The sequence below is a fragment of the Cladosporium halotolerans genome, assembly GCF_011745625.1.
Source record: "Cladosporium halotolerans strain TM138-S3 chromosome Unknown Sca4, whole genome shotgun sequence".
Classification (NCBI taxonomy): Eukaryota; Fungi; Ascomycota; class Dothideomycetes; order Cladosporiales; family Cladosporiaceae; genus Cladosporium; species Cladosporium halotolerans.
In genome coordinates, this window is record NW_027191455.1 from 78,632 (window position 1) to 104,650 (window position 26,019).

The following is a 26,019-nucleotide window of genomic DNA, read 5'->3' on the forward strand; positions in this document are numbered from 1 at the left end:
ACGCGACGCGATTTCTCGCGACAAGACGCGACAGCATTTATCCTGCATTAGCGCCGGCCCCTAGCGTGTCGGAGGCTCTGAGGGCACAGCCGTCTCGGAAGGCTCGCGCACGTTGCAAGGCCCGTCCCGCCCGTTGCCGCTCCGTGTGAAGTCCGGGCGTCTGGAGATTGGATGGGGCGCGGCTGCGTACGAGTACGGGCAGTACGGGCGCCGTGCTCCTCCAACGACGCCAGCTGTTTGCTGATCCGCAACTCATACCGAGCCGAATTGTTCGCCCGCAACTTCGCATTCACGACCCAGCAGAAGGCGCCCGCTCCTCATGAGGTCACCAGCGACAACCTCATCACTCCCTTCCGCGTCCCTTCCTCGGCCATGTCGGCGCCCTCTCCCCGTATCTCCATCGATACCAGCTCGCCAACATCTCCTCGCTCAAGCTCGGCATATCCCTTCCCGACCCAGGATTTTGCACAAAACTCGGCCTCAAGTAGTCGCTACCAGCCGAGAAGAGGCAGTTCAAGTAGTATTGCGTCCATAGGCTCCATAGGCGGCGCCCTCGACATTAAGAGCAGACGCGGTAGCACCGTTCGCGAAGCTAGCCACAATGCTATTTCTTCGTTGTTACAGCCGCCGATTGTGCGCACGGGACTTCTTCCACACACGCAGGCTACTGCATCCGCAGCTGGATTCAAGGCACCGACGACGAGAGACATCCCTCCCGTCACCTTGAGCAACATCCCTCACGTGCCGCCGGACAACTTCCGCGACTACCTCAATAGGATTGGACCTCTGTTCGAGAGCTTCCAGCGCGGCCGAGCAGAAGCAGATCAGGCCCAGCTGTTCAAGAAAGATAAGGATGGAGAGAAGGGAGATCGCTTTGGAGATGTCTTGGATAGGCAAGCGAGCAGAGATGCTCCTGGCTCGCCGATGCTTTCGCGCCAGGGCTCTTCTACGATGTTGTCGCCCATAGGTTCACCGACTGCTACACCACGCCGGAGATCTTCCGCTTCGAATCGACGGAATAGGAACGAGCCAACACCTCTGTCCACAATACCACCTGTCTATTTCGATGAAGACTTCCACCTGGAGAATCCGCGCACATTCGACGTCGTCTCTGAACGCGCAGAGATTGTACGGCCACCGCCTGGTACTCCTGTGACTGAGCAGAAGGCTGCGAATGGCACTCCACTGCCACCGAGGAAGGCGCTGGCCACGAACGCCATACTACAAGAGAAGTTGAGCTGGTACATGGATACGGTCGAGGTCCATTTAATCAACAACATAAGCACAGCGAGTAGTGGATTCTTCACAGCATTAGGGAGCCTAAAGGAGCTGCAGACGGAGGCAGAGGAGAGCGTCGCCAAAATACAAGGCCTACGGGAAGATCTCCGACGGCTTGACAAGGAGGTAGCTGTTGGAGGCCTTGAAGTTGCAGCAAAGCGACGGAGAAAAGAGAATGTACGAAAGCTTGGTCAAGCCACGGCACAGGTGCAACAGGTGGTGGATACCGTGAAGAAGACGGACGATTTGGTCGATGAAGGGCAGTTCGATGAAGCAGCGGACCAGATGGATCATGCAGGACGCCTGATTTGCGGCCAGCCTGAGCCTGGCTCGCCGGAGAATCACGATCTTATCGATCTTCGACCCTTGAAAGCGCTGCAAGGACTGGATGCTGGCATGCAGGAAATGCAATACAGGATCGGAACTGGATTTGCACAAAGGTTCACAACGACACTTCTTACCGATTTGCGACAACATGTCGAAAAGGTACCTAAATCGGATACGCTGAAGCGCTGGTCGCGCCAACGAGGCATTGCTCCTACGTATATGGAAATAAACGAGGAGCTTCGTCAGGATTTGAGGGCAAGCCTGAACGGTCTTTCTAGATGTGGGCACACAGCGCCAGCAATTGCTGGGTTCCGTGAGGCTGCTACGAAGGAGATGAAGGCGTTGATCCGCAAGTACCTGCCTAGCAGTAACGATGACGATGCGGACAGTATGATTTCAACAAGCACTAGGGGCGGTAAGCAGATGTCGCAACAGGATAAAAGCAGTATACTGGCGCGGAATCTGCGAGCTTTGGACCAAGAAGATGCAGAGAAGATGCTCATTGATATTTACACGTCCGTCGGAGAAGCGCTTCGAAGACTGTCGACTCAGACGAAGGTATTACTCGATGTCACCAGTCAGATGCAGTCGCCATCACCCGAGGCCAGGAGTTCTTCCGAGATTATGCGATCCCCACCCAGGTCGCCCAACATTGCTTCATTGAGCGAGAAGCTCGCAAACGGAGCGCCAATGCTCCCCCCTAGGATCAATGTACAGGACGACCTCACTCAGGCCTTGGACATGTCGAGCCTGCTAGGCCAAGCTGTAGATACGGCACAGACTCAAATCACTCGCGTTCTGAAGGTCAGGAACGAGCAAAGCATTCGCCTATCGAAGGGGCAGTTTCTTCGTTATTTCACACTGAACAGACTTTTCGCCGACGAATGCGAAGCCGTCTCTGGCCGAGGTGGCCAGGCGCTTCGAGGCGTTATCAATGCTCAGATCACTGGATTCGTTCAAGTCTTGGGTCAGGCAGAGACTTCTAAGATTTCCGACAAACTGGATGCAGATACTTGGAATGCGGTTGATGTCACCGAGGACCATCAAGCTCAAGTGGACAAGCTCATCGGTGCTATGGATAAGGATCCGCCTGAATGGGCCTCGAGTACGGCTCCCATTTGGGAGTCCCCTGCCCCGGCGAACCATCAAACGAACGGCGATGCCGGCTCGAACGGCACCACCGCCACTTCATCGCCCGAAAAGCCTTCGACACCGGTCCCGACCTCGAAATCGCAAACGAAGCCGGCAATCATCGATCAGAACCGTTTTATCCTGGTCTCGAGCGCCACCGCTCTCCCACCAATCATCACCACCTTCCTCTCGCTGACGTCCTCCCTCCCATCCCTCACACCTCAGATCGCCACATCCCTCCTCGAAGTCCTCCGAGCCTTCAACTCCCGCTCCTCCCAACTCATCCTCGGCGCCGGCGCCACCCGCATTGCCGGCCTCAAAAACATCACAACCAAACACCTCGCCCTCTCCAGCCAAGCCCTCGCCTTCGTCATCGCCCTCACGCCCTACATCCGCGAGTGCGTGCGCCGCCACCTCCCGCAGAACCAAACCGCCATCCTCGCCGACTTCGACAAGACCAAGCGCCTGTACCAGGAACACCAGTCCGGCATCCACGACAAGCTCGTCGAGATTATGACCGCGCGCTCCGCCGCGCACGTCAAGGCCATGCTCGCGCTGAACTTCGACGCCGCATCCGTGTCGCCCTCGCCGTACATGGAGACGCTGACGAAGGAGACGCTGACGCTGCACCGCGTGCTGTCGCGCCATCTAAACGAGGGCGAAGTGTCGATGATCGCGCGCAGGATCTTCGCGGAGTACAGGGCGCAGTGGACGAAGGCGTTCGGCGACGCGGTGGTGAAGACGGAGAAGGGCGAGCGCGCGATGTTGAAGGATGCGGAGACTTTTGGGGCGAAGCTGAGTAAGGTTGAGGAGTTTGGTGGGGTTGGGAAGGACGTGCTGGGGGTTGTAAAGGGAAAGATTACGCATGTGGATAAGGGTGAGGGTGAGAAACCGGCGCCGCCGAAAAAGGATGAGAAGGCTGAGGATGGGAAGAAAGAGGAGAAGAAGGACGAGGTGAAAGTGGAGTCGAAGGCAGAGTCGAAGGCGGAGACTGAGAAGGCTCAGGATTAAAATACCATAACATTTAGCGAAGAAATGGGGCGAGGGAGACTCTTGAACAATTAAAGTATTCTTTTCACAAAACTATTCCGAAAGTCGTTTAGACTTCCCAACTGCTAATGAACGGAAAAGCTGCGAAGCATGCACCCAAAACAACCTCTTACGAGACCCTTTTACCCTTAAGGCGAATGACCAACAACGCCGACGCAAAACAAATGCATCCCTTAATATAATTGAAAAACAAGCAAAAGCCAAAGAATTGGAAGAACGAAAAGTACTCATACACCGCCTCAGGCACACTCCCATTCCGCGAACACGCACCACCTCGCACTGCGGTCCGCCAGCACAAGACCGCGCCACGTTCCCCTCTCGCCAATCTTGATCACCGTCTCCCACGCCGTCGTGAGCCCAACATCCACCTCGTCGCCAGACCGGTTGCCGTACTCTTGCTTGCGCGTCAGGCGAATGATCTTCTGGCTCGGGCTCTGGATCGCCAACTTCGCAGGCTTCTGCTGAGCGGCCGTCATGGGGCCCGCTGGGTTGGAAGAGCTGTCTGAGCCGCTCTGGGAGACGGATGCGGTGCCGGAGACCATGCTCATGGCACTTGTAGGGCGGGCGATCATCGGATTTGGGCTTGGAGCGCGCGCACCGGCGCCAGCGGAGTTGGAGCCCCAGGTGTCTGGAGTGAAGCGAGAAAGGCTAGAAGGGTGCTGTCGGACGTGGAAGACGAAGGTGTTGTTCATGACGAGACGTCGGCACTGTGGTTGGACGATATAGAGGTCATGGCGCTGGGCGTGGGGCGTAGGATGGCGGGTCAAGAAGTCGTACGGAGGGTTCTGTCCGATGTGGGTGATCGGCAAGGCGAGGGCGAGAGCGTGCGGATTGTCTTTGATGCTGTGCATCATGCCACGCTTGCCTGCGTAAATCTTCAAGGTAGCTTGGCCATCGTCACCAGGAGGCACGGCCTTCACGGCGAACCGCTTGCGACCAGCAACCCACTCCGCTTGCGCGAGCGCTGACTTACGGATGGTCTCGCCGGATTCGAAAAAGTCGCCGTCAGCGTCACGTTCAAATGCTCTGCTCTCCGTCTCCGCAACAACCTCAATATCCTCCGGCACGTTCAGGTGGAAGTGTGCCATTTCGAGATTCTCGAGATGAAGGTTGCTAGTGCTGTAGTCAGACAGCTCAACGTTGTGTCGGAAATATGCCGGGCCTGACACTGGGAGGTGAACCAGTGTTTCATGGTCGACGGCAGGAACGATGTGCTGCTGCTCTGGAAGAAGAGGGACATGCGTGTAGCAGATCTCCATTGGCCTAGCGAGGAAATACCAATTCTCCGCGACCTGGGAGCTAGCACTGCTGTACAGGCTTCTCTTCGGGTGTGTCGGACTCGCCAGGGCGCAGTCCATGATGCGCCATTCACCGTCGATAATGACAGCGTTCCACCAGTGATTCGGGCGGGCAATGCTTTGCACGTCGAGAATCTCGCCAGGACACTTCAGATAGCCGCGAATGACTTCGCAGTGCAAGCCGACCGCGTTGCACATGTCGCGAACCAGAACAGCGATCTCTTCGCTGCATCCACGCTTGGTCTGAATAACTCGTCTCGAATCAGGCTGCGCCTCATATTCCTCTTCCCAGGTGATACGTTCCGCAGTCCATGTGAAGATCGCGCGAAGCCGCTGAACGTCGCTCCTGTGGGGGCGACAAATGTAGCTTTGGGCCAGCGCCGCTGCGTTGATCATAGGAGGAGCATTATTGATAAATCGTGTGCTTTTATCGACCAGTGCCAGGTGGGTCGTGAAAAAGTTGGTCGGTTCGTCGACAGGCAAGCCGTCCAGTCCCTCATCACCTTCGGCGCATTCGTGCAGTTGATCGATCGGATTCAACACCGGCAGATCAAGCATGTCACATCTTTCTGCTCGCTCCTCGCGCTCTCGACGGCTGATGGAATTAGACCTGTTCACATCCCGACGAACAGACATCCATTCGCTTCCGCCACCCAAGCCCATGTCCCGCACACCTTTTTCTGGCGAACTTGGCGCAGAAGCAAGGCCACCAGCAATACCAGTCGGGCCATTACCACCGAACATGCCCTTGGTCGGGCTTCCAGCGCCATTTCTGCTGCCGGGCCGGCTTGTGCTCCCGATGGTAGAACGAGCATTGGCGGCACCAGTCTTGGCAGTCGTCCTCGCTGACTCAATCATCTTCTTGAAGAAACCGCTCCGTTTGGCCTTGGGCGTTCCCAGGCCTCCAAGAACACCAGCATTCTCGATCGGGTCCGTAGTCCAGTCAGCGCGGGGTGTCGGTATAGGTTGGTTTTCTGAGGCGTGACTCTCGTGATAGCTCGGTCCAGATCCAGAGAAGTCGCTTGCTGCCATGCTTCTGGCGCTCGAATGAAGGTTTGGCGTGGATTTGTTGTCAGTGAGGTTGATCGGACGCTGCCCTCCACGGATGCTTCCCAGGCTGAACTTCTTGCGCGCAAGACTTCCAGCGCTGGTAGCGCTGAAGCCGCCCGCAGAATGTCCAGACATGATACTCCGGCTAGTCAGCTGTGTACTGTTGCTGCTGTGAGTAGCTGATGAAGAATTTGTCGAGTCGGTGATGTTCGTCTTGGTAGTGAAGTTCCTTGTGAGCCTGTTCTTCCCTAGCTCATGCGCTGACTTCTGATGTCGCAAATTCGGATGCCTTCTCTGTGAGTGAAGAGTATATCCGTTTCCAGAGGACTCCTGGCTAGATTGACTATTTGCGGTTGTTGGTCGGGCTGAGTGTAGATGCGAAGGTGGCATTGGCGGCTGGTCCGAAAACTGATTTGATCGCGGTTCTCGGAATCTTTGTGTCATGCTCTGCACGAAGTCGTCCAACGGAGGCGGGCCATCTCTCGAAGATGGCGCGGACGGCGTCCTGGTACCATCATCGTAGCCATGACATTGCTCGTGCCTGGCGAAGCCCAACGAAGAATGAGCACGCATTTGTTCGCGAGAGTTACTGCGAATTTGCTCGTACTCGTCTGGGGACCAGATGCTTGACGATATCGGCTGCCCCGAGGTGGGAGGTGATTCTGGTACCAAGCTCATGTCCTGCAGCGACGACATAACATCATTCATGGCGTCCCGAAGCGGCGAAGGGGTGTTATGGCTCCCGTCGCCATTGTAACGCGGTGTTGGTGTATGAGAGTGGCCTCTATCATAATCCGCCGGATCATCGTCACGAAACTCCAGTGATGGTGCTCGGCTTGGCTGGTACAGAACTCGATGAGCAGGCGGTGGTGGTGGGGGCGGCGAAGAGCCGAGATCGTCTTCCATCATTTCGTGGGCAGGCGGTAGATACGCATCTGGTATGAAGTCTGGCGCCGGTGATTGACCTCTTGGATTTTCTTCGTAGCCAAAAGAAGGTGCGCGAGGCGAGTACATCGATTCGGGCATTGGCGCTTCATATTGAAGCGGCGAAGGCTCACGACTCCTCTGGGGAAGGAGTTGAGGGAATGCGGAGCCATCATGGTATGAGCTCGGCAAAGGTGCAGGTTGCGGCGAATGCGCGCGGTAAGGATTCGGGGACGCAGCTCTGTACATGGGTTGGGAGGGAGAAGGCGCCTCGTATGGATTGGGCACCGGCGCGATATGCATTGGCTGTGGGGATGCTGCGCGGTACATGCTGCGCCGATTAGCATTTGGGTCGTGTGTGTATCCAGGCGTTGGCGTGGGCGAATTCGAAAGCTGCCTTGATCGTCTGCTCGTGCGCCTCTCGTTCGCTCTCGGCACCGGCGCAGGCATCCTAAACCCATTGTCTGTGTCCTTAGTTGGGCTATTGGAGCTCGCACCCTTCAGTGTCCCAGTAGGCGCCTGAGCTGTTTTCATACTCGAGAACGGCTTGAAGCTGCTCTTGGGCTTGGGCTTCTCTGGCAGCGTCTCTTGTTTTGCAGCCATCTTCTCCGCTCTTGAACCAATCTTCTCGTAGGCTTGGAAGGGTTTCCTAAAGCTCTTCCCTTGCTGTGCCCTGAGTGTGTTCGCTTGTTGAGGCGGCGTTGAATGGCGACTGTTAGGTGCCGGTTGGAATCCGTCTTCCAGTACTTTGACGAAGTTCGATGGGAACATTCCTATTGCTCGTGGGTCGCGTCGCAATCTGCCCATCCACCACAGGCCATCGCCGGCATTCAGTGCTTCGATCAGGTCGCCTTCAACAAAGCCAAGGTCGCGTTTCGTTTCGCCTCCCCAAGAATATGTTGCCCTGACCCAGCAGGGGAATCTTGAGGGCAGATCCGGCGGTGCACCCATCGCGGCGAGGTATAACGAAGGATTGTAAGGACAGGTATTGTTTGCGATACCTGAAGTAATCAAGCGTGGGCGTAAAACATGTGTCGCAGTTGAGCTGAACTGTTATTCCTCGAGACCAAGGTTGGTTGCTATGCGGATATCGGGTCTCCGCTACAGATGCGGGACTCGCTGCAAGAGCGTTGACGCGGCCTGAGACAGAACGAATGGAAGAATGAAAGACTGGGTAGAACAGAGCTACCCGATCGTGTAAATTGCAGTTGATGTCAAGATGTAGAGAGGTTTGTTAAGCCAGATAGACATGTGGTCTATCAGCGATAGCCGCCATTGGTATTTGTACACAAACAAGCGAATCGCGGGCTTGCGCTAGTGGATCCCAGCTAGCTCCCGCGCAGCTTAAGCTCAAAATAGTCACGACGTCACGCAAGGTGCTGCAGGTACAACGTGGAGACGGCCAACGTTCGGCGGCCGGTACAGGCGTTGCGACAGTGACGGCGGGGTTCGCGTGGTTTCGAAGGCTGCAATCGAGCATAAAAGCGGCAAATGTGGGAAGCACGGCATGGCGAACATACCCGCTGCGGAGAAGATGGCGCCATGCCCTTGCTGCCCCACGCGTTGAGCGGATTATGGCGAGTAATGGACCCGATCGTACCTGTACAAAAAAGTATGATACACGGTGTTTGTACATTGGAGCTTGGACACTTCCCGAGTCTATGGGTTGCTCTTAGAGAGAGCATCTCTTGCCCTGTGGACGCCGTCGCGTGCCCTCTGCCACGCTTGCACGTCCTCAGGTTGCACCGCGACTCGCCCGTTTTGGCTGACAATCTGCCGAAGCTGGCCTTCAACCTCAGACAGTACTCGTCTCCCGTTCTCTTTCACGGAGACTTCGAACTCCTGCCGCTTGGCTCCCCACTTCTTTTGCATGCGACGTAGACTCCAAACCAGACCGAGAGACGCCACGGCCCCGGCTTCCGCACCAGCTGTGCCAGCAGATGCAACCAGAAGCCATGCACCCAAAGCAGTAGTACCGCTGATGGTGGTCAGGGTGCTGATGAGAAGTGTTTGCGCCCTTCTATGCAAGCTGGGCACGAGCGTGTGTAACATCGTTGCCCGAGCCAATGTAAGCATCTGTGGCCAGGGAGGATCAAACAATGCGTTGACGCCGCTTTGCTCCTGCAGCTTCGAGAGCATAGCGGGCATCTGCATGAGCTCGGCCACGCTTTCCTTGTGATCCTTCACCGCTTCGTAGACTTCCATTTCCTCTTTCCTGCCGCTTTCCAGCAAGCGCTTTTCAACTCCACTCTTCTTCAATTCGTCTGCAGTCGCAATCCCAGATTCCAAGATACGACCGCTCAGAAAAGCAAGGTTCTGTTCGGTTTCGTTCAACCAGCTACGTTGCAGTACATCTGCTGCAGAGAACGTGACGTCGTCGATCCTCCAGAGGAGGCGGAACCAGGCAGTTCGATGCCATGATTTCGAATCAAATGCGGCGGCGAGGTTCATTTGTAGGTCTTTGTGTGCTTCAGCCGACCAGGTGGTAATTGCGCCTTGCATTGCGTGGCGCTTTGCCTCTGTGACATTGGATTTCTGCACTTCCGTCGATTTCTCCAGTTGGATCTGATCAACAGCGTGTGCTGTCGTCTCTAGTGCAGACTCAATTTGGGCCTGAACCGCTTGTTTGAGCCCACTATGCGTCCGCGTAGTAGATGCCGTGAGCCACTCAGTGATGGCTGATATCCTGCTGTCCTCCCATTCTTCACTGAAGCGGGCGCCATTGGCATTGCTTTCGCGGAATAGATTCAAGGCGTGATCGGCCAGATCAACGTTGACGATCTTGCCTAGCTTGTCGTCCTGAGATGCCGCTTCGGCGACAGCCGGTGCGCTCATGGACAGGTTGACCGCGGAAGAAATGAGGTCGCTGTTCAAGCCGGCCCTCAGCATCTGCCCACACTCCACAGCGCCTTCCACACCATCTCCCACAATCAATGCCTTGTGTACAGGATACCTCACGAAACCTATTCTCCCACCGTTCGACATGGGCATTGATAGGCTGGGCACGAGCACCGAGCTTTCCAGTTCTCTCTTGTTTGCTCCTTCCTGTCCAGTGAGACCGACCCCGTTCAACCCAGTGACCAAGATCTCTAGTCCATGTCTCTTAAGCAGCGGAGAAGGTACCAGCAAGGTCCTCACCATGGGGCTATCTGCGGGCAACGCATCTTCGGGCTCCCCATACCTAAGCAGCACGCTCCTCCCGTCTCCTGCGTCGCCCAATATCTTCCTCTCCCACTCTTGTGCAGATCCCAGAGCATCCGCGACCAAGACTCTTGCCAGCTTCTTCGCCGCAGCCGCGCCTTTTTCGCCCAATCCAAGGAATGCGATTCGGATGACAGGGTCGTCGCTCTCCAAGCTCCGGAGCGCAAGCTGAAGTCGTGAGAGATCCACGAAACCGCTTGCTGAGTCTTGAAGCGCGTTCAATCGTTGGTGGAGTTCGCGGAGTTCCGTGGGGACGGTCGAAGGCGCATTGATGGCGGAAGATGAGGCGAGAGATCCGTTCAAGCGTCTGTCGGCAAAACCATTCGTGGGTTTCGGACCGGAATTGAATCGCTTGTTGTCACCGTAGCTCCGGGGTCTCGATTGAGCGTGTAAGGCGCGGGCCCCATGTCGAGTGCTAGAGGGAGCCTTCCGAATGGCGTGAGAAGGTTGCGGGGTGTGGTGAAGGACGCATGTTGGGCAGATGTATCTCTCTGCAGGCGAATATATTAGAGGTTGGAGCGCCAGAGGCGCGCGACGGGACATTTCGGCCTGCCTTGTAGTGGTCGCTTCGAAACACCCAGTTTCATCAGACGAACGGCGAAAGTGAAGGGTCGCAGACGCGACATGCGTTGTCTGAGATACGCTGCGTAGATCTGGGGCTGGGCGTCGCCGACGGTGGGCAGCTCGACGTGACCAGGCCGTTCTACGATTGAACTTCGCCTTTGATTTCCACGGTAACAATACAAGATCTTGACGAAACCATTAGAGCCAGCATGATTTCTCATAGCTTCGATGAAATCAGAGTAGCAAGATGTCAATTGGGAAATGCCCATTCGATCGATTTAATCGTGTCCACAGGTCTCTCAATGATCGCCATCTTCTTCCATCAACGCTCGTGCAAGGACCTGTTATAATCAGGTGTCGCCTAAGTTAACAGACGAACAGGCTTGACGCTCATGATTTTGGGCTTCTGAGCGCATGGAAACACGTAGGTAGAACCTCTTCTGGACAAGACACACGATAAGCAGCAGCCATAGGGATGTGTGCAAAAAGCCATCGGCCGTTAAGGGTACGTAACATTAGGACAGACATGCCGAAAAAGACCACAAATAGCAAATCGCGCCAGCTACGCAAGACAGAAAGTTCACAACCGTCCCAAGCAAATCCGCTTTACCAAGCCTGCTCGCCAATCCTCGGGGCGCCACCCCTCCAGTCCAGGCGCTCGAAGTACCTAAAGACAAGCTCGTAGCCTTCGAGGTCGTGTACGACCCGGTCAACACGGCGGTAGCCCTTGATACAGTCCATGCGCTTGTCCCTCTTGGCCATGCCACTGTCGTCGCCGCTCTTAGCCTCGAACAGGGTGACGCTGAAGCGACCGGGCTTGAAGACGTTGACGACTTCTTCGACAACCTCCACGGTCTCACGGCCGGTCTGACGAGTGGGCACATTGGTCTCGAAGCTGGCATAGGAGCACTGCGGCTCCGGCGTGACGTGGACTGTCCAGTAGTTGGTCGTCTCAGCGTCACCTGGCTTCGGCACGACGCCGTTAGCGGAGAAGCCGCAGGGCGTGAAGAGGTATGCGTCGATGCGAGCATCCGGGTATTTGCCCTGCGGGTAGACGTCAGATAGGCCGCAAGAGTCAGACACGACGGTTCCAAGGGTGTGACCCTCAGTGCTAAGCTCCTCAGAGAAAGTGAGGTGGTCATCCTCGGCATCAGAGTTGAAACCAGAGTGGTCAGTAGACGTCTGGGCGAATACGTCAAAGCCGGCACCCTCCTCCTTGCCTTGACCGTTCACAAGCGTGTTGCCAGAGATGCTGGGGTCAGACGCATTAGCATCAGAGATGACGCCCAGATGCTCGATAGCGTCCTTGCGAGCGGCATACGAGGCACGCACGTTCTCGTGGGCAATGCGGCTAGCGTCTTCCAGGTAGAACTGGCGCGCGTTCTTCTCCTCGAGGTCGGTCATCAGAATCTCGAGAGTCTCGTCACCGGACTCGTCGAAGTCGTCATCCACGGCGACGGCGGCCATCTTCTCGGGCAAATCCAACTGCTTCGTCGTAGTCGCATACTTCTCCTCGTCAGGGGTCGTTGGAGGCGTAAGTTGGGTTCCAGGACCGGTAATGTAAAGATACCAGTGCTCGCCGTTCATCTTGCCAATCATGTAGGCACTGCCACCACGGAACCTCTCGTCCAGGAAGCGAACCTCGTCGCGCCAGCTACGGTGCGGACCGCGCTGTTGGTTCGGGTACAGGAAGTTCTTGCGGCTGTAAAATACGCGATGCGGTGTAGCAGCGGCGGGAATTCCCTGCACCAAGTTCGCCTGCTGGTGCGGGAAGCCGGCCTCAAGGGCAGCGATTTCGAGCATGCGCGGTAGGCCATAGAGGAGAGTGGTGGTACCGCATGTTTTCAGCACAAGCTTGTGCGGGAAAACAAACATGCTTGATTCGGACAGGAGGTACGCATCCACGTTGCGAGACTCAATGACCGAGAGCACCTGGCAGTTCACCAGGTCCAGCATTTCCTTCCAGACATCCTGGGAAACACACTTTAATCCCAAGGGAGAAGCAGACGCAGGCAGCGCCTTCTCCGATGGCGAGAACCATACCTCTAGCAGCTTTTCCGGGCCTTCGAAGGCATTGGAAGAATCGAGATCAGCGGTGACCTCGCGATTGATGGTCAAATGCGGCGTGCCACTCAGGGAGGACGGCGAGCCGGTGTAGTGATCCGGAATTCCAGCGATAACCATCTCCAAGCGTCTAGGCCTGCACACGCAGCTCTTTCCTCAACTTTTTTCTCCTGGTTTCAATATTTACAAGCTCTTCTTCAGCGAAGTGGAGCACTACCTGCTGCACAAACGAACCGGCGGTGTCCGCTTGAGGAGAATAGGCCCACTGACGGGTTCTGGATCGTGGAGGCTGGCTTGCGCCAGCAGCAATCGGGTGATCTGAAGAAACGACCTTAAAGGACGTTAAGGAGGGCGAGCAGAGAGGGGAATAAAAGAGCTCTTGCGGCGAGGAATTGTGCCGACTATGCTCTGTATTCCAGAATGATGGCTCCGATACCCGGCGTAAGTATCGGGTGAATAGTTAGGATCCGCGGTTTATTTTCTCGAGCTCCCACGGTGAATGAGCAACTGTGAGTCGCTGTGGCGATGACGGTGTCCTTGTCGACGTTCGAGGTGATGGTGGACGAGTCGTGAAGAGGATCGGCGTGCGCTTCTTGCACACGACTGCGGAAGGCGCTCGTGTGCTCTTGGCAACCAACCACTTGAGCGCAGATGGCAGGTGTGAGTGAAGGCTGCAGAGCGAGAGTCTCTGCAGAGGCAGCAGAGATGTCAGCAAGGACTGTCCCGGACCAGGGCGAGAGATGCGTCGAGGCCGCAACAAAAATTCGCCTCTGCTCCTGCGCGAAGCTGCAGAGCCGCAGCCACACTGAAATTCCCTCAAAACCTGCCCAACTCCAACGTCACCGGCGCCCGAGGCCCGTCGCCCCGCCAAGCGACACGCGAGGCTGACCGCGGCTCCACCTGTGTTTACCTTCACCAACAATAGAAAGTCTATGCGGCTGATCGTGAGGAGAACGATAGTATTGTAACTTTCTGTTCCAGCCAGCAGAAGCTCGATCTTCGCAGCATGTATGTGGCTACCTTACTAGATCGTTTCGTGGGCTCCGTACATGCACCTTCACACTTTCACCTATCCTAAGAGTGCTAGATTAAGGACCAAGTATGGTTCGAGCCGTGGTGATACAGAAGATAGCATGGCCTATCAATCTAGTAGCCGCTTGGAAGCTATTTTGGCCAGTGACACGCCATGACACTGGAAGAGACCAGCATAGTACATCCTTCATTGGCCAACGAATGACGGGGTTTGGAATGCGGAGGCGAGCCTCCGTTCTAGACTTCAAGTGCTTCAGATTCGACACGCTCTTTGAACTAACGCACCAAATTCTCGAGAGTACCAAAGTATAAGAGCTTCAAATTGGCACAATGCCTAGTGTCAGTGCTTCTAAACTATCGGTCCGTGTGGCCATGATCTTGTTGTGCGATGGTGGCTCTTTTGTGACGCCCCAGACCGTCGCCAGCAAGCTCAACGTCTGATGAAACGTCGGCTCAATGAGGGCCACTTGTTTCCAATGTCGAAGAAAGCAGCAGATTCAATAAGTAACGCTGACTAAATCGATGAAATTACGAGATATCAATTTCCGTCCTAATATGTAGGTAGGCAGGGAGGCCGAAGGAGATCGAGTCTAGGGGAGAACCTACAGCGGCCAACAGACACTCGCTGTCGCAAAACCAAAGCCCGGCAACTCTGCCGAACAGCTCACGAACAACACCTAGCTTACGCTCGACGAACATGCAACAAGTGAACTTGTGACAAGACGCGGGGAAGCACCGTGGTCGCGCTCACACGTTATCAAAATGAGTAAATTCTTCATCGACAGCACGTCGCAGTCCGCAGACACGACGCCAGCGCACGTAGGCTCGCCTTCTTTCGGCTCAGACGATGAGGACACCCTCCCATACCCAGCTGAGCTCGCCCGCAACGACTTTCTCTCACCAAACTTTGACGCCCAGGAGTATCTGTCGTCGTTGCGGAATAGACATCAAACTCTCGAAGATTTGCGCAGCGACCTGCGAGGAAGGAGCCAACTTCTCAATCGTGAACTCTTGGATCTGGTCAATGGCAATTACGAGGAGTTCCTGAGCTTGGGAGGGGGTTTGAAAGGGGGAGAAGAGAAAGTGGAAGGGGTCACGGTTGGGCTGCTCGGGTTTCAAAGAGAAGTGGAGACAATAAGGAAGGCTGTACAAGAGAGGGCAAGGGAGACTGGGGATCTTTTGCAAGAGAAGAAGGGACTGAGGAAAGAAGTCGTACTTGGGAGGGCATTGCTGGAAGTCAATGAGAAGCTGGAGGAGCTGGAGGAGAGGCTTGGTATCAAGTCGAAAGATGAAGAGGACGATGAAGAGGACGATGAAGACGAAGATGATGATGATGAGGCATCATCAGCTGCCGGAAACTCTGTCTACGCTGGTACTCTTAGACGTTTAGGAAAGCAATCAGAGCAGTATCTCTCGATTGTGCGGCAGTGTGATAGGATTGGCACCGGCCACCCTTTTCTCGTGAGCCTGCAGCCCAGGATCGATGAGGTACGCAAAACGATCATTCTGGATCTTTCGGCTTCATTACGCCAAGCGAAGTCCTTGGACGACAAGAGAGCTGTGCTAGGTCTGACTCAAGTCTTCGCGGCCGTGAATGCGGAGAACGATGCTCTGAGAGTTCTGAAGGGTTCCTGACAGCCAACTCATCCGTGCGCTAAGAACATTCATCACCTGAGTACACCAGGAAAGAAGTCTTGGACAAGATGGAGCTCGTATGCTACACTGAGCAATGATTCTGCCCAACAAAGCCGAGTCTAGAACTCGCCACGCTCGGTGTATCTGATGATATATACATAGCCTCCACCAAGACGGGGCGGAAAGTGGACCGCAACACCACCCTTTGCCGTCCTCGACAATGATTTTGGTCTTGGTCGTAGAGGTCTTACATCTAAGTTACCCAGCCCAGGTCCACGCAGAGCCATTTCCGGCTGCTCGTGGAACGTGCCTATGCAGCGAGAAGACGACAAATGAATCGTCACTCCCATGCAAACGCGGCATTCGGTCAATGGCCTACGCAAAAGCGGACGTGGACGCCCATGCGAGCGAACGCCGCAGCAGTACGAAGACTAGGGCACTCGACTTCCGTTGAACCGTTGTGGGGGCGAGTTTCATGGTGGATGTCATGAGGAAAGTATTGAATACGAGGCTTTGATTGAATGAGTTATGCAGCATTGCTGCTACCTTACCGTTACCCGATCGACGTAATCAACACAACTGACCTGATCGCAAAAGACTACAATTTGCTGTGTAATGAAATTCGAATTCTATGTATGGTACATGTGATCTCGCACACGAGGGGGAAGACCTCGTGGCGAGACGCAACCCTCGCTTGTCTGTGAGTTGGCCGCTATTGTGCCCGGCTCATTCACCAATACAAATGCCATCCCTATCAGGCTTCATTCGGCCAAGAGGTCCATCTCGCTTGAATCAGACTCAGACTATCGTATCTCGAACTCCATCACTCGATCACTGGCGTGGAGGTCCCCGAGGTCCCCTTGGTGCCCTTGGTGCCCTTCCACCCCGGCCGGTTTCCCGCCCACCGGGCTTTCCGCCTTGTCTCGGCGCCTTCAGTGCCAGCTTCTCTTGAAGCATGGTCCTCTGTGCCTTCGCCTCGTCGAAAAGATAAGCGTCGATGCGGATCTTGTGGCCAAAGTCCTTGATGCCAGCCTTGCTCACGTATACCCTCTCGGCGCTCTTCCTCTTAGCAGCAATACCAGACTTGGAGCTGCGCTCTCCGCCCGTGTTCTCCAAAACGGCGTACTGTGAGAGAAGCTGGTTTGTAGTCTGCGCAGCGGTTGGGAGTGTCTTGACCGTTGCTTTGTTGTAGCTGTAGGTTGATGTTCGCCATTCTTGCGCGCCGGGCACGGGGCGGGAGAAGCGTACACCTAGGCGGCGGGTAATGTCGGCGTGTGAAGGTGGCGGAGGGCGCGCATTTGGGTTTGAAGGCCCATGGTGAATCTTTGACCTGGTAATGTGTAGTAAAGGTGCACTGGCGGGTTGCTCGGTCTGGGTTGTGGGTGTTGCTGGGTTCTTTTGCAGGGCGGTTCGTGTAGTCGCGAATGTTCGTTTTGCCGGCAGCGAGGGAGCAGCAGCTCTTGATGCGAAGGTCCGCGCGAACGAGCAGCTAGGACAGGCCATGGTGATGTGTGTCGCGATTTTGCTGCGCAAGACTGCCGTGGATCTCAAGTCCGCCATGCGATGGAGTCGGGGTTCGGGAGTGAGAATCCGGATTTGGCTATTCGCCGCAAGTTCAATCAACTCACACCCATCAATGTTAATCAATGGACCCCTAATTGATTGATTAACAGCGCGGCTCACTCCCGCGGCGAACTTCCATCTAGTCTATCGTCGAGATATCCCACTCCATACGACTGTCACTGGTCGCAATCGCATTCCCGCTACAACATCAGCCATGCCGCCACCCCCAGTCGGCCGCGCCGCAAAGCGCCTTGCAGTTGACCTCTTCACCCCAACCGTGCAAAGGCCGCTCCAGTCCCTCCTCGCCAAAACGTACGGCAAGCCGGTCGAGCTCAACTTCGTCGAACTCAAGCGCCCACATCTGAACTCGGAAGTCCTCGCCTCTCTCGTCACCCAGAAGCTGAAGGATCGTCAAAATACGCCCCGCAGGGTCGTGCGAGAAGTCGTGCGAAGAGCGCAGCTACCCACATCGCAGTCGGAAGTGCCCTCGCAAGCCGACCATGCTAAAGCTGCCGCAAAGGCGCTCGCTAAGGATCCCTCGACCTCTTCAATGGCGCGCGCGAAGGCCCCCATCGGCCACATCATGCACTCTCTGAGATTGAAGCAAGTCACAAGCATCAGCGTGGGCGCCGCCGGTCGTCTCGGCAAGCGTATGACTGCCAACAGAGCGCAATCGAAGACGGCGAGGAAGGGTCTCACAAGCAAGGGCCCGGGTTATGTCATCAGGGGTATCGAAAAGAATCACACGGAGACCGTTGTCGAGGCAGGCAAGAGGAGAGTCGGTGCGTTCGGTATCAGGGTGTCCGTTGGCCACTCATAAAACGTCTTTCAGCATTGGAGTTTGGGGAATTATTGGATTTTCGGGTGATGATCAAAGGCACCAGAGAAGCATTCGAGATATGGACATTCCACGGGAGACTGAAGGTCTAGCGTCCGCGAATACGTCTCGATTCTTCGCATAAAGGCGAACGGATGCGGATGATCCAACCCCGCAGGCGCCTTTCCTTCGCAGAGAAGGGAGTGTATCGATAAACTTGCTGTATTTTAGACTACATCAATTACTTCACGTCCCCTTTTCACCTCTATTTCGGCATTTGCTAGGCCAGGTGCTAAATCTACTCTAGGCCGCCGATTCATCTCAAAGCCCTGGGGCGGGGAAGAGACGGATGGCACGTCCGATGTCGCGAATCAGACGAGAATGCATCTACGAAGAGTCGCGAGCTCTTGCTGATCTAGAACTTTGCACCAATACGAACCAAGGCGATCTGCCGGGTCTGGCGTGCACGGCACGCCGGACAGGGCTGAGCAGCGGCCATGCGGGCACCACTGTGTGTTCTCCAAGGTGTAAGCAGCTCTAGGCTGAGACTTGCAGTCACATGTGCTACACTGATGAAAGGCTTGAGAGACACTTCATGAAACACTTCTGGGCAGTTCGTCCTTCTTATTGCGGACCAGCTCCTACCGACTTTCTTCGACTTTACTGCGCACAAGTCAACACCCAACATGGCCGACGGAAAAGCGGTAATGGACTCCATCGTCAATGATGACTTCACGACCAAATGTCCAATGCGTGTGAACAATCGCCGCTGCGGCAACGTACCTACTTGCAAGCGTGTGCATTTCAACGATAAGGGCGCTCCAAAGAAGGCTGTCGAACTTCAGCGTCAAATCGTCTCCTCTGCCAGGGACAAAGAAAGCCAGGAGTCTTTGGCTGATATTGAATCGAGTGTGAAGCAGTTGTTGGGCTACTGTCTATGTCAAAAGCACCTCGCAATGATCAAGGAGTCGACGGCGAGCTCTATGAAGTTTTTGAGCGAGGAATGCGGCATCTTCAACAAGCAAGCGAACCAGCCAACGAAGAGCACCGGCGTTAGGCACCGTCCAAATCTTGAAACCTCCCAATCTACATCGACGAAGGCCGTGTCTACAGCATCTATTGGCTCCTCGAAGGCGACTTCCTCGACAGCCACCTTAGGACGTACTCCCTTCGCTTCTATCGGCTCGAACGCCACTGACTTCACTTTCCGTCACCATATCCCAATCAAGACCGAAGATGACTCCGGAACCTCCCAAACCCTTTCTACTGCTGGTTGCCAGTCACTGCTTGATAATCTTTTACAACGAATGGAGACCCTGGAGATCAAGTGCAACTCTCAAGACGCCGAGAATACGAAGCTTCAATCACGCGTGGACGAGATGGATATCAATATCCGCAAGCGCAAACTCGAAACTCGTGACCTCAAGAAGCGCATTGAAACCCTTCAAAGCAACAACGACAAGCTTCTTGATATCATTGAGGAATTGAAGACTGCCAGTGACAATCGTCAGGGCGATGATGAGAAGCTACAGCAGGATCGTGAAGATCTGGAGGAAGAAAATGCGGCATTGAAGGCTCAACTGCGCGCGCGTCGTTAAATTCTGTAATGTAGAGCCAGTGTTTCGAGATGTTGGAGATTGGGTGCGGCTAGATGTTTGGGAACACCGAGGACTATGTCAAGGAATCATTGGAGGTGTCGCGGCTGGATCAGGGAATAGAGCGGAACATGTCCAAGTGGCCTATTGCATACGACGAACACTAGAAGAGGGCTCTGCAGCGCCGCAATTTTTGTTTTGCTCCTTCTGAGGTGTTGAGTCTGTACAATTACTCTGATCTCGCTCAAGACTAGATACCACACCGTAATTACAAGGAAGACCTACGATCTCATTTGGACTATCCTCGAGCCTTGTTCAAGATCTCAGCCCGACCGGATCAGGCAGTCGCTTGAGCGAGTTCAACGGAGGAGACAGCGCTCTCTTATACCAGGCTAGAATGTAATACGCCAACACTGGTAGCAATGTCTTTCTCTGGCAGCGGAATCTGAACGTATCAGCAGCGGATAGCAACATCTCAGCGCCACTGACTATGTAAGACGTTGCCTGATGGAACCCGACCGCCATTCCAGGTTCTTACAGGCACGTCGTTTACGCGCGGGCCGACATGGGAGCTTCAACAAATCAGATGTCAACGCGCCCACGGACATACCAGAGCTGCCATGCACCTGTCTCTCATGCCAGAGACCTTCACTGTATTCATTAGCGCCAGCGATGTCTCACGCAAAGGCGTTATTCACAGCAGTATTAGCACTCGCGGAAGTGCTAGAAAGTCAGGAGAGCTGTGACTTTCTGGACAAAGATGATGAAACACCATGTTGAGACTGGTTCACTACCAACAGACTCCTTCGCAGTCACAGAGCTCGAAAGTGTACAAAAGAGCTTCTTCTTCTTCCTCTTCGCATCGATCTCTTTCTTCCTAAAGCAAAACTCCACATCAGCTCTTCCTCCACCCCATTCATCTCTTCAACTTAGCACGGCTTCATTATCAACATGCATACCCAAACAACGTCCATTTTCAACGAAAACTTCATGGACAAATGTCCAGTTCGCGAGAACAACACGGCCTGTAGATGCCTACCCATCTGTAAGCTGGCGAACACCAGAAAGGTTGACGCAAACGCTCTTGACACCGCTTCCGCTTTGAGAGACGAAATCATCCACCAGGTCAGATCCAACCCCAGCGAAGAGGCAGTCGAAGGCGTTTCCGACCTTGTCGACTGTCTCCTGGCTTCCAGTCTGTGCACAAAGCACAACACCAACACCAAACTCGCGGCCGAGGCCAAAGCTGCCACCATGAACTACCTCTATCAGGACTGCAGAGTCTTGAATCGCTTGAACTCCCAGCCGTCGACAGGCATCGGTGCCAGCCATCACTCCCGCAAGCCTTCTTCGGCCTCCACTTCTACTGTTGCGGCTCCAATTGGGATGTTTTACACTCCACCGTCGACCGCCAACCCCTACTCGATCACCGGCGTGCCGTTGACTCCTCCCTATCAAACGCCTGCATCCATCCCGCCATCAGCCTCGCTGCCCGTCAAGGCCGAGGCTGAACTCAAGACTACCGACCCACCTCATTTCGGCGCATTCTCGTCCTTGATCGAAGACCTGCTGGCTAAGATGGAGGCCCTCGAACTGCAAGTGAAGATCTGCAGCACCGAGAACAACGACCTCCAGTCCCGCCTGGCAGGTTCTGAGGCCAAGGCCAAGCGGATTGAGAAGAAGTTCCGCGACCTGAAGGATGAGGAGGAGGACTTGAACGATTATTTCGTGCAGCTGTGCGGTGACCATGAGAAGGTGAGGCAGGATAAGAAAGATTTGGAGGAGGAGAATGAGGAGCTGAGAGCTTACATTAAGGTGTTGAAGGAGGCGTCGAAGAAGAATGCTGAGGTGAAGGCTGATGGGGATGTTGAGGAGGACGTCGAGAAGGATGCTGAGGATGACGATGATTGGGAGAAGGTCTCCTCTTCGGACGACGGGTCTTGGGAGGAAGTGTGATGATCGTGTGGAGAACTGTGACGATGAGTCGCCCAATGCTTTCGACTTGCGACGAGATTGATTCTATCTCCTTGTTTCATTGGTCCTATCGATCCTTACTCTTTGAACAACAGCCAAAGTTCTTTAGTACTAGATTCAGACAATAAGACAGATTAGATCCTGATAAAAGATTGATGAAATCACGGCTCATACACAATCTCACCTCCCACACATCGATTACAAGCCATCAAACCCCTCGGATCAATCCTTCTCTTAATCTTTTCAAGCCTCCCATAGTTCGGTCCCCAAAATACATTTTTCCAGTCCGGCTCATAAGGATTGGCCTCGTTGATGTACGTACCGCTATCAGGTCCCACGATATCGCCTAGCTCCAGACTGACCTTGACGAGCTCCTGCTTGCGTCGTTTCTTCTCTGCCGATGTTGCATTGTCTGGCCAATTGATGCCGTAACTCATAATTGTCCGGCTTTGCGCCCAGATTGGGTGGACGGAGGTTTTGGAGCGCTGAGAGGGATTGACTTTCCCGACTAGAGAGTTTTGTTAGTTGGAGATCAGGTTGGGTCGTGTGAGCTTCTTACTGAAGTTATGCCCAGGAGTAACGTCCGGGTGCCGCAGTGCGAGATCAACCAGGTCGTTTGCTTTCTCCGACAACACCTCAGGGGTGAGGAGCCTGGTGGCGTCTTGGATATTTGTTGCGGTGTTCGGATCTGTAAGGAAGAGGTTGATGTAAGCCTCCCAAGACGGCAGGGCGAAGCCCGCAAAAGCAACAAAAGTTCCGTCGGAGCCGTTCATTGCTAGCAGCTTCTGAAATCCTAACTTGCCTCGCTCAAGCGTCGCGTCTGTTCCATTTGGCTGCAGGAAGATGAATTGTACGAGACTGCCGACCTCTGTGCTGCCGTAGCCTGTGTATCCAGCATCTGTCATCTCGGGCAGGCCTCGCAGTGCATGAGCGTAGGCTTCTTTCCAGATATCGACAGAGGTGGTGTTGACCTGCAGAAAAGCAACATCCATATGACTCGGAAGGGGATGTGTCTTATACGTGACACTGGTAACCACGCCCCATGCGCTGCCGCCTCCACCGCGAACGGCCCAGAAATATCCTGGATCGGAATATTCGTTGATCGTGACGTGCTTGCCTTTGGGCGTCACAATGGTCATCTCCACAAGATTGTCGACCGCCAGACCGTAGAAGTAGCTGAATGGTGAGTGCCCACCGCCGAGAAGATACCCACCGGCAGCACCGACGGTACGCGCGGAGCCACCAACGACCGTCCGGTTGTGCACCGTAGCATCCCGGTATACGTCGAGCCACTGCTCTCCGGCCTGAAGCGTCACGGCTGGCACGCCAAGCGTATTGACAGGAGCGTTGAATGGAACGAAAGCGTCATGCCACTTTCTACCCTTCATATTGTGCGTCCAGATAGCGAAAGATCCATCGCCACTAGACCGGCCGAGATGATCGTGGCCCGTGTTCTTGACGGTGAGATACAAATGGTATCTATCCGCAAAGCGAACAGCAGCCTCAACGTCTTCAACACAGCTCGCATTGACAGACATAGGCGGCACCAGCCCTTGCTCGCAGACCTCGTGCCGTGGGCCCAGGAAGCATTTCTCGTCCCCTACTTCCCAAAGTATGGCGGAGTAGGCGCCTGCCTGATCAGTGCGCCAGTCGGAGCTCGTCCAGTTGGTTTTTGCTTCGCTGCATAGCTCCTTGTCATATGATGGATCGTGACACACGGCGGCGGAAGGACGTGAGGCGATCAGACGGCCGGAGATAGAAGTATTGAATGCGGCCCAGGTTTTGGCATCGGGCCAGCACGGATCATTGGTCGTGCATCTCTTCAGGATCTTTGATTGGTCATGAGAGGGCAAATGCTGCTGTGGAGTTGCGAGAGCATTGAGGAAGGGGAAGAATAATAAGATAAGGGGAAATGGGGATAGTAGGAAGCGCATCTTGTTGATGTGATATGGCCTCGGTCTTACTACATGAGACTACCACTTACCCTCTTTATATTTTCAAAGCTGTAGTTCGGACACATTGATATTACGCGTGACTAGTAGCACAGCTTTGGTGCGCAACGACATTGCGCGCTGTTGGTCGTGAGGTGAGGTGTGATATCCAAGCTGCGAAGCCTCACGCAACGACGTTGCGCGCTGGAGCCAAGCCTGGGCGGTGCCATTCAATCAATGTCCCGTGGACACAAGAAAACCATGCCATTCGTAAGTAGTAAATGCTCTGTAGAATTCCAAGCTTCTATGAAAAGAGTGCAAACTCATCATTAACGCTCATTCGCTCCTCAAAACAACATCCGAAGCTACAACCTCGACGTCCTAACCGGGTCCTCAAGGTCGCTCATCTCGTGCCTGGGATAATCGGCGAAAAGGCAAGGATCGGGCCTCTCGCGATCCCAAGCCCACTTCGTTTGCAGCTCGGGCGACAGAGCGCCCTCCATCATGTCCACGATGTACTTGCCCAGGACGGGGAAGAACTTGAAGCCGTGGAAGTTGCCGCAGGTGGCGACGTAGAGGCCCTTGGCGCCGGAGTGCGGCGAGATGATGAAGTCGGAGCTGGTTGTGAAAGCGTCCCTGCAGTGAGTGATTAGCAGCTGTTTCATCTTTTTTTTCTTTTTCTGAAATCCTGCTTCGAATACTTACCAGCAAATGCGGTGCTTCTCCATCGTCCAGTTCGCGCCGTTCTTTCCGTAAAAGACGTGGTTCGCATAGTCAATGTCTTCCTTGAGCTTGCCGGAAACCTTCCACTGGGCATAGTCGCGCTCGGCGGGAGGTGCAGACAGGAAGCGGCCGGGTGTCACCTCGCTGGTATTTCTGAAGATCTTCTGGCCCCACCACTTGAGTTCACGGTCTGGTGTTGGAGGCAGGCTGCCAATGAAAGGACCTGTATGCGATTGTTAGCTTCTTTTTCAGCCATAAAGCGGAAATAAATCATGCATACCTGTCTTCGCGGTGTAGCCCTGAACACCAACGGGCATGTTGGCAAATCGGGGGTAAGTGGCGTCGTCAAGCTTGGTCATGCCAGTAGTAATACCGCCTGCAACGATCCTGTCTCCGGCTCTGAGCTCCTTGATTCCACTGCTTTGAGCGCTCCATTCGAGCAGCTTGGGTGTGAAAGCACCCGTGCAAAGAATTGTGTGAGAAGCAGAAAGGATAGCTCCGGTCGTGCTCTTGATACCCGAGCAACGGCCCTCGTCGTCGAACTGCAAGGAAGCCACATCGGCCGTCACATACTTGACGCCCAGCTTCAAGCACTCACGAGTGACTGCCCTCAGAACATCTCCCGCCGCGACCCAGCCACTGGTCTTGTTGACGAGCACCTCTTTGACGTCTCTGTAATCGGCATCCTCAAACAACCCGCCATACAGCTTCCTCGCCTCCTCCACAGGCAACGCTTTCAGGTCCGCAGTCCGGCCGAGCTTCTTGTAGTTGTCAATGACGTCCTGCGCGTAGTCGCTGCGGCACATCCAGTAAATGCCGGTCTTGTGGAAGTACGGTTGCCACAGCGGGTCGGTCTCGAAGACGTCCTGCGCCTCGAGCGCCATCTTGCAGTACACTATGTCATCGTAGTCGGCACGGACGACTTTGTTCCAGTCCCAGGAAGCGGCCACGCGGCTGTCGGCGTCGAATGGGTCGCGGTCCACGATCGTCACTGAAGCGTCTGGGAATTTCTTGATGAGGTGGTATGCGGTCGAGACGCCGAAGACGCCGGCGCCAACGACGAGGTATGAGTACGTGGCCGAGCCGTCAGCCATGGTGAATGAATGGAGATTGAGATCCTGCGCAACCGCAGAAGCTGAATGCGAACGAATGTGTTTCTGTGGAAGTATTTTTGGCAGGCCAATGTTTTTCAAATACGTCCCGACTCTTCACAATTCGAATGCAGCAGAGACGACAAGGATTCAAGGCTTTGCTTGTAAAATGGTATGACTACAGGGCGTGCAGAGAGTGGAGCGGCCACGGGCTGCTTTTTGACAAGAGACACAGTTGTAGGGCGTGTACAATGGACATTCTCGGTATGAGCTCCCCAAGCTCGACGCGCACGCAGAGCCCGCCATCAGAAGCCGAGCGGGCGGCGATGCGCACGAATTGCAGGGCGTGAATTAGAGCCCCGGGATGGGTTTGCCTCTCGCTCGTCGGCAGAGGGCGCCCGCAGGGTTCTTGGTGGGAGAGTCGATTGGCGATGGGTGGGCATTACCGTTTTGGGGTAGGATTTCCTTGTGCGTGCCGCTTAGCGCCGGCTCGTTGTGTGGCGTCCGTCCGATCTCGTCGCATCCCTCCGACATCAGTGGACGACACCTTGGCCTGTCGACTGGCAGAGATGGTCTAGAGGACTGTCGCTACACGTCCACATACCATTTCACGGTTGCCTGTAGGTCCTCGGGGCCACAGTGGCGAAACGGTCAAGCTGAAGCTAGAACAAACCAGAACACACATCACACATCACTCGTGCCACCAATGACATCACATCTCAAGATCAAGATTCACTCATAGTCCAGGCAAACACCAGCTCTCAAATAGCT

The 26,019-nt window shown here is 54.9% G+C and overlaps 9 protein-coding genes across 9 annotated transcripts; 3 read left to right on the forward strand and 6 right to left on the reverse strand.

Moving 5' to 3' along the window:
- Positions 1–372: 372 nt before the first annotated feature.
- Positions 373–3,747, forward strand: WHR41_01481 (uncharacterized protein; the record flags this gene model as incomplete). The annotated part of the gene is made up of 1 exon (XM_069370087.1): positions 373–3,747. The coding sequence occupies one exon, from the start codon at positions 373–375 to the stop codon at positions 3,745–3,747; it is 3,375 nt and encodes a 1,124-aa protein (XP_069232622.1).
- A 278-nt stretch (positions 3,748–4,025) lies between these two features.
- Positions 4,026–8,009, reverse strand: WHR41_01482 (uncharacterized protein; the record flags this gene model as incomplete). Its single annotated transcript, XM_069370088.1, has 1 exon — positions 4,026–8,009. One exon carries the CDS (start codon positions 8,007–8,009, stop codon positions 4,026–4,028), a length of 3,984 nt encoding a protein of 1,327 aa, XP_069232646.1.
- A 708-nt stretch (positions 8,010–8,717) lies between these two features.
- WHR41_01483 (uncharacterized protein) lies at positions 8,718–10,802 on the reverse strand (the record flags this gene model as incomplete). Its single annotated transcript, XM_069370089.1, has 1 exon — positions 8,718–10,802. The coding sequence occupies one exon, from the start codon at positions 10,800–10,802 to the stop codon at positions 8,718–8,720; it is 2,085 nt and encodes a 694-aa protein (XP_069232624.1).
- A 627-nt stretch (positions 10,803–11,429) lies between these two features.
- Positions 11,430–13,007, reverse strand: WHR41_01484 (uncharacterized protein; the record flags this gene model as incomplete). The annotated part of the gene is made up of 1 exon (XM_069370090.1): positions 11,430–13,007. The coding sequence occupies one exon, from the start codon at positions 13,005–13,007 to the stop codon at positions 11,430–11,432; it is 1,578 nt and encodes a 525-aa protein (XP_069232619.1).
- Positions 13,008–14,681: 1,674 nt separating this feature from the next.
- On the forward strand, positions 14,682–15,554 carry WHR41_01485 (uncharacterized protein; the record flags this gene model as incomplete). The annotated part of the gene is made up of 1 exon (XM_069370091.1): positions 14,682–15,554. One exon carries the CDS (start codon positions 14,682–14,684, stop codon positions 15,552–15,554), a length of 873 nt encoding a protein of 290 aa, XP_069232618.1.
- An 831-nt stretch (positions 15,555–16,385) lies between these two features.
- Positions 16,386–17,057, reverse strand: WHR41_01486 (uncharacterized protein; the record flags this gene model as incomplete). Its single annotated transcript, XM_069370092.1, has 1 exon — positions 16,386–17,057. The coding sequence occupies one exon, from the start codon at positions 17,055–17,057 to the stop codon at positions 16,386–16,388; it is 672 nt and encodes a 223-aa protein (XP_069232621.1).
- A 274-nt stretch (positions 17,058–17,331) lies between these two features.
- Positions 17,332–17,937, forward strand: WHR41_01487 (uncharacterized protein; the record flags this gene model as incomplete). The annotated part of the gene is made up of 1 exon (XM_069370093.1): positions 17,332–17,937. One exon carries the CDS (start codon positions 17,332–17,334, stop codon positions 17,935–17,937), a length of 606 nt encoding a protein of 201 aa, XP_069232620.1.
- A 3,727-nt stretch (positions 17,938–21,664) lies between these two features.
- Positions 21,665–23,505, reverse strand: WHR41_01488 (uncharacterized protein; the record flags this gene model as incomplete). Its single annotated transcript, XM_069370094.1, has 2 exons — positions 22,063–23,505; positions 21,665–22,011 (listed from the first exon to the last, which is right to left on the reverse strand). Exons 1-2 carry the CDS (start codon positions 23,435–23,437, stop codon positions 21,665–21,667), a joined length of 1,722 nt encoding a protein of 573 aa, XP_069232666.1. The 5' UTR covers positions 23,438–23,505.
- A 158-nt stretch (positions 23,506–23,663) lies between these two features.
- On the reverse strand, positions 23,664–25,786 carry WHR41_01489 (uncharacterized protein). The gene is made up of 3 exons (XM_069370095.1): positions 24,438–25,786; positions 24,140–24,380; positions 23,664–24,070 (listed from the first exon to the last, which is right to left on the reverse strand). The coding sequence occupies exons 1-3, from the start codon at positions 25,249–25,251 to the stop codon at positions 23,800–23,802; spliced, it is 1,326 nt and encodes a 441-aa protein (XP_069232665.1). The 5' UTR covers positions 25,252–25,786; the 3' UTR covers positions 23,664–23,799.
- Between the last annotated feature and the right edge of the window lie 233 nt (positions 25,787–26,019).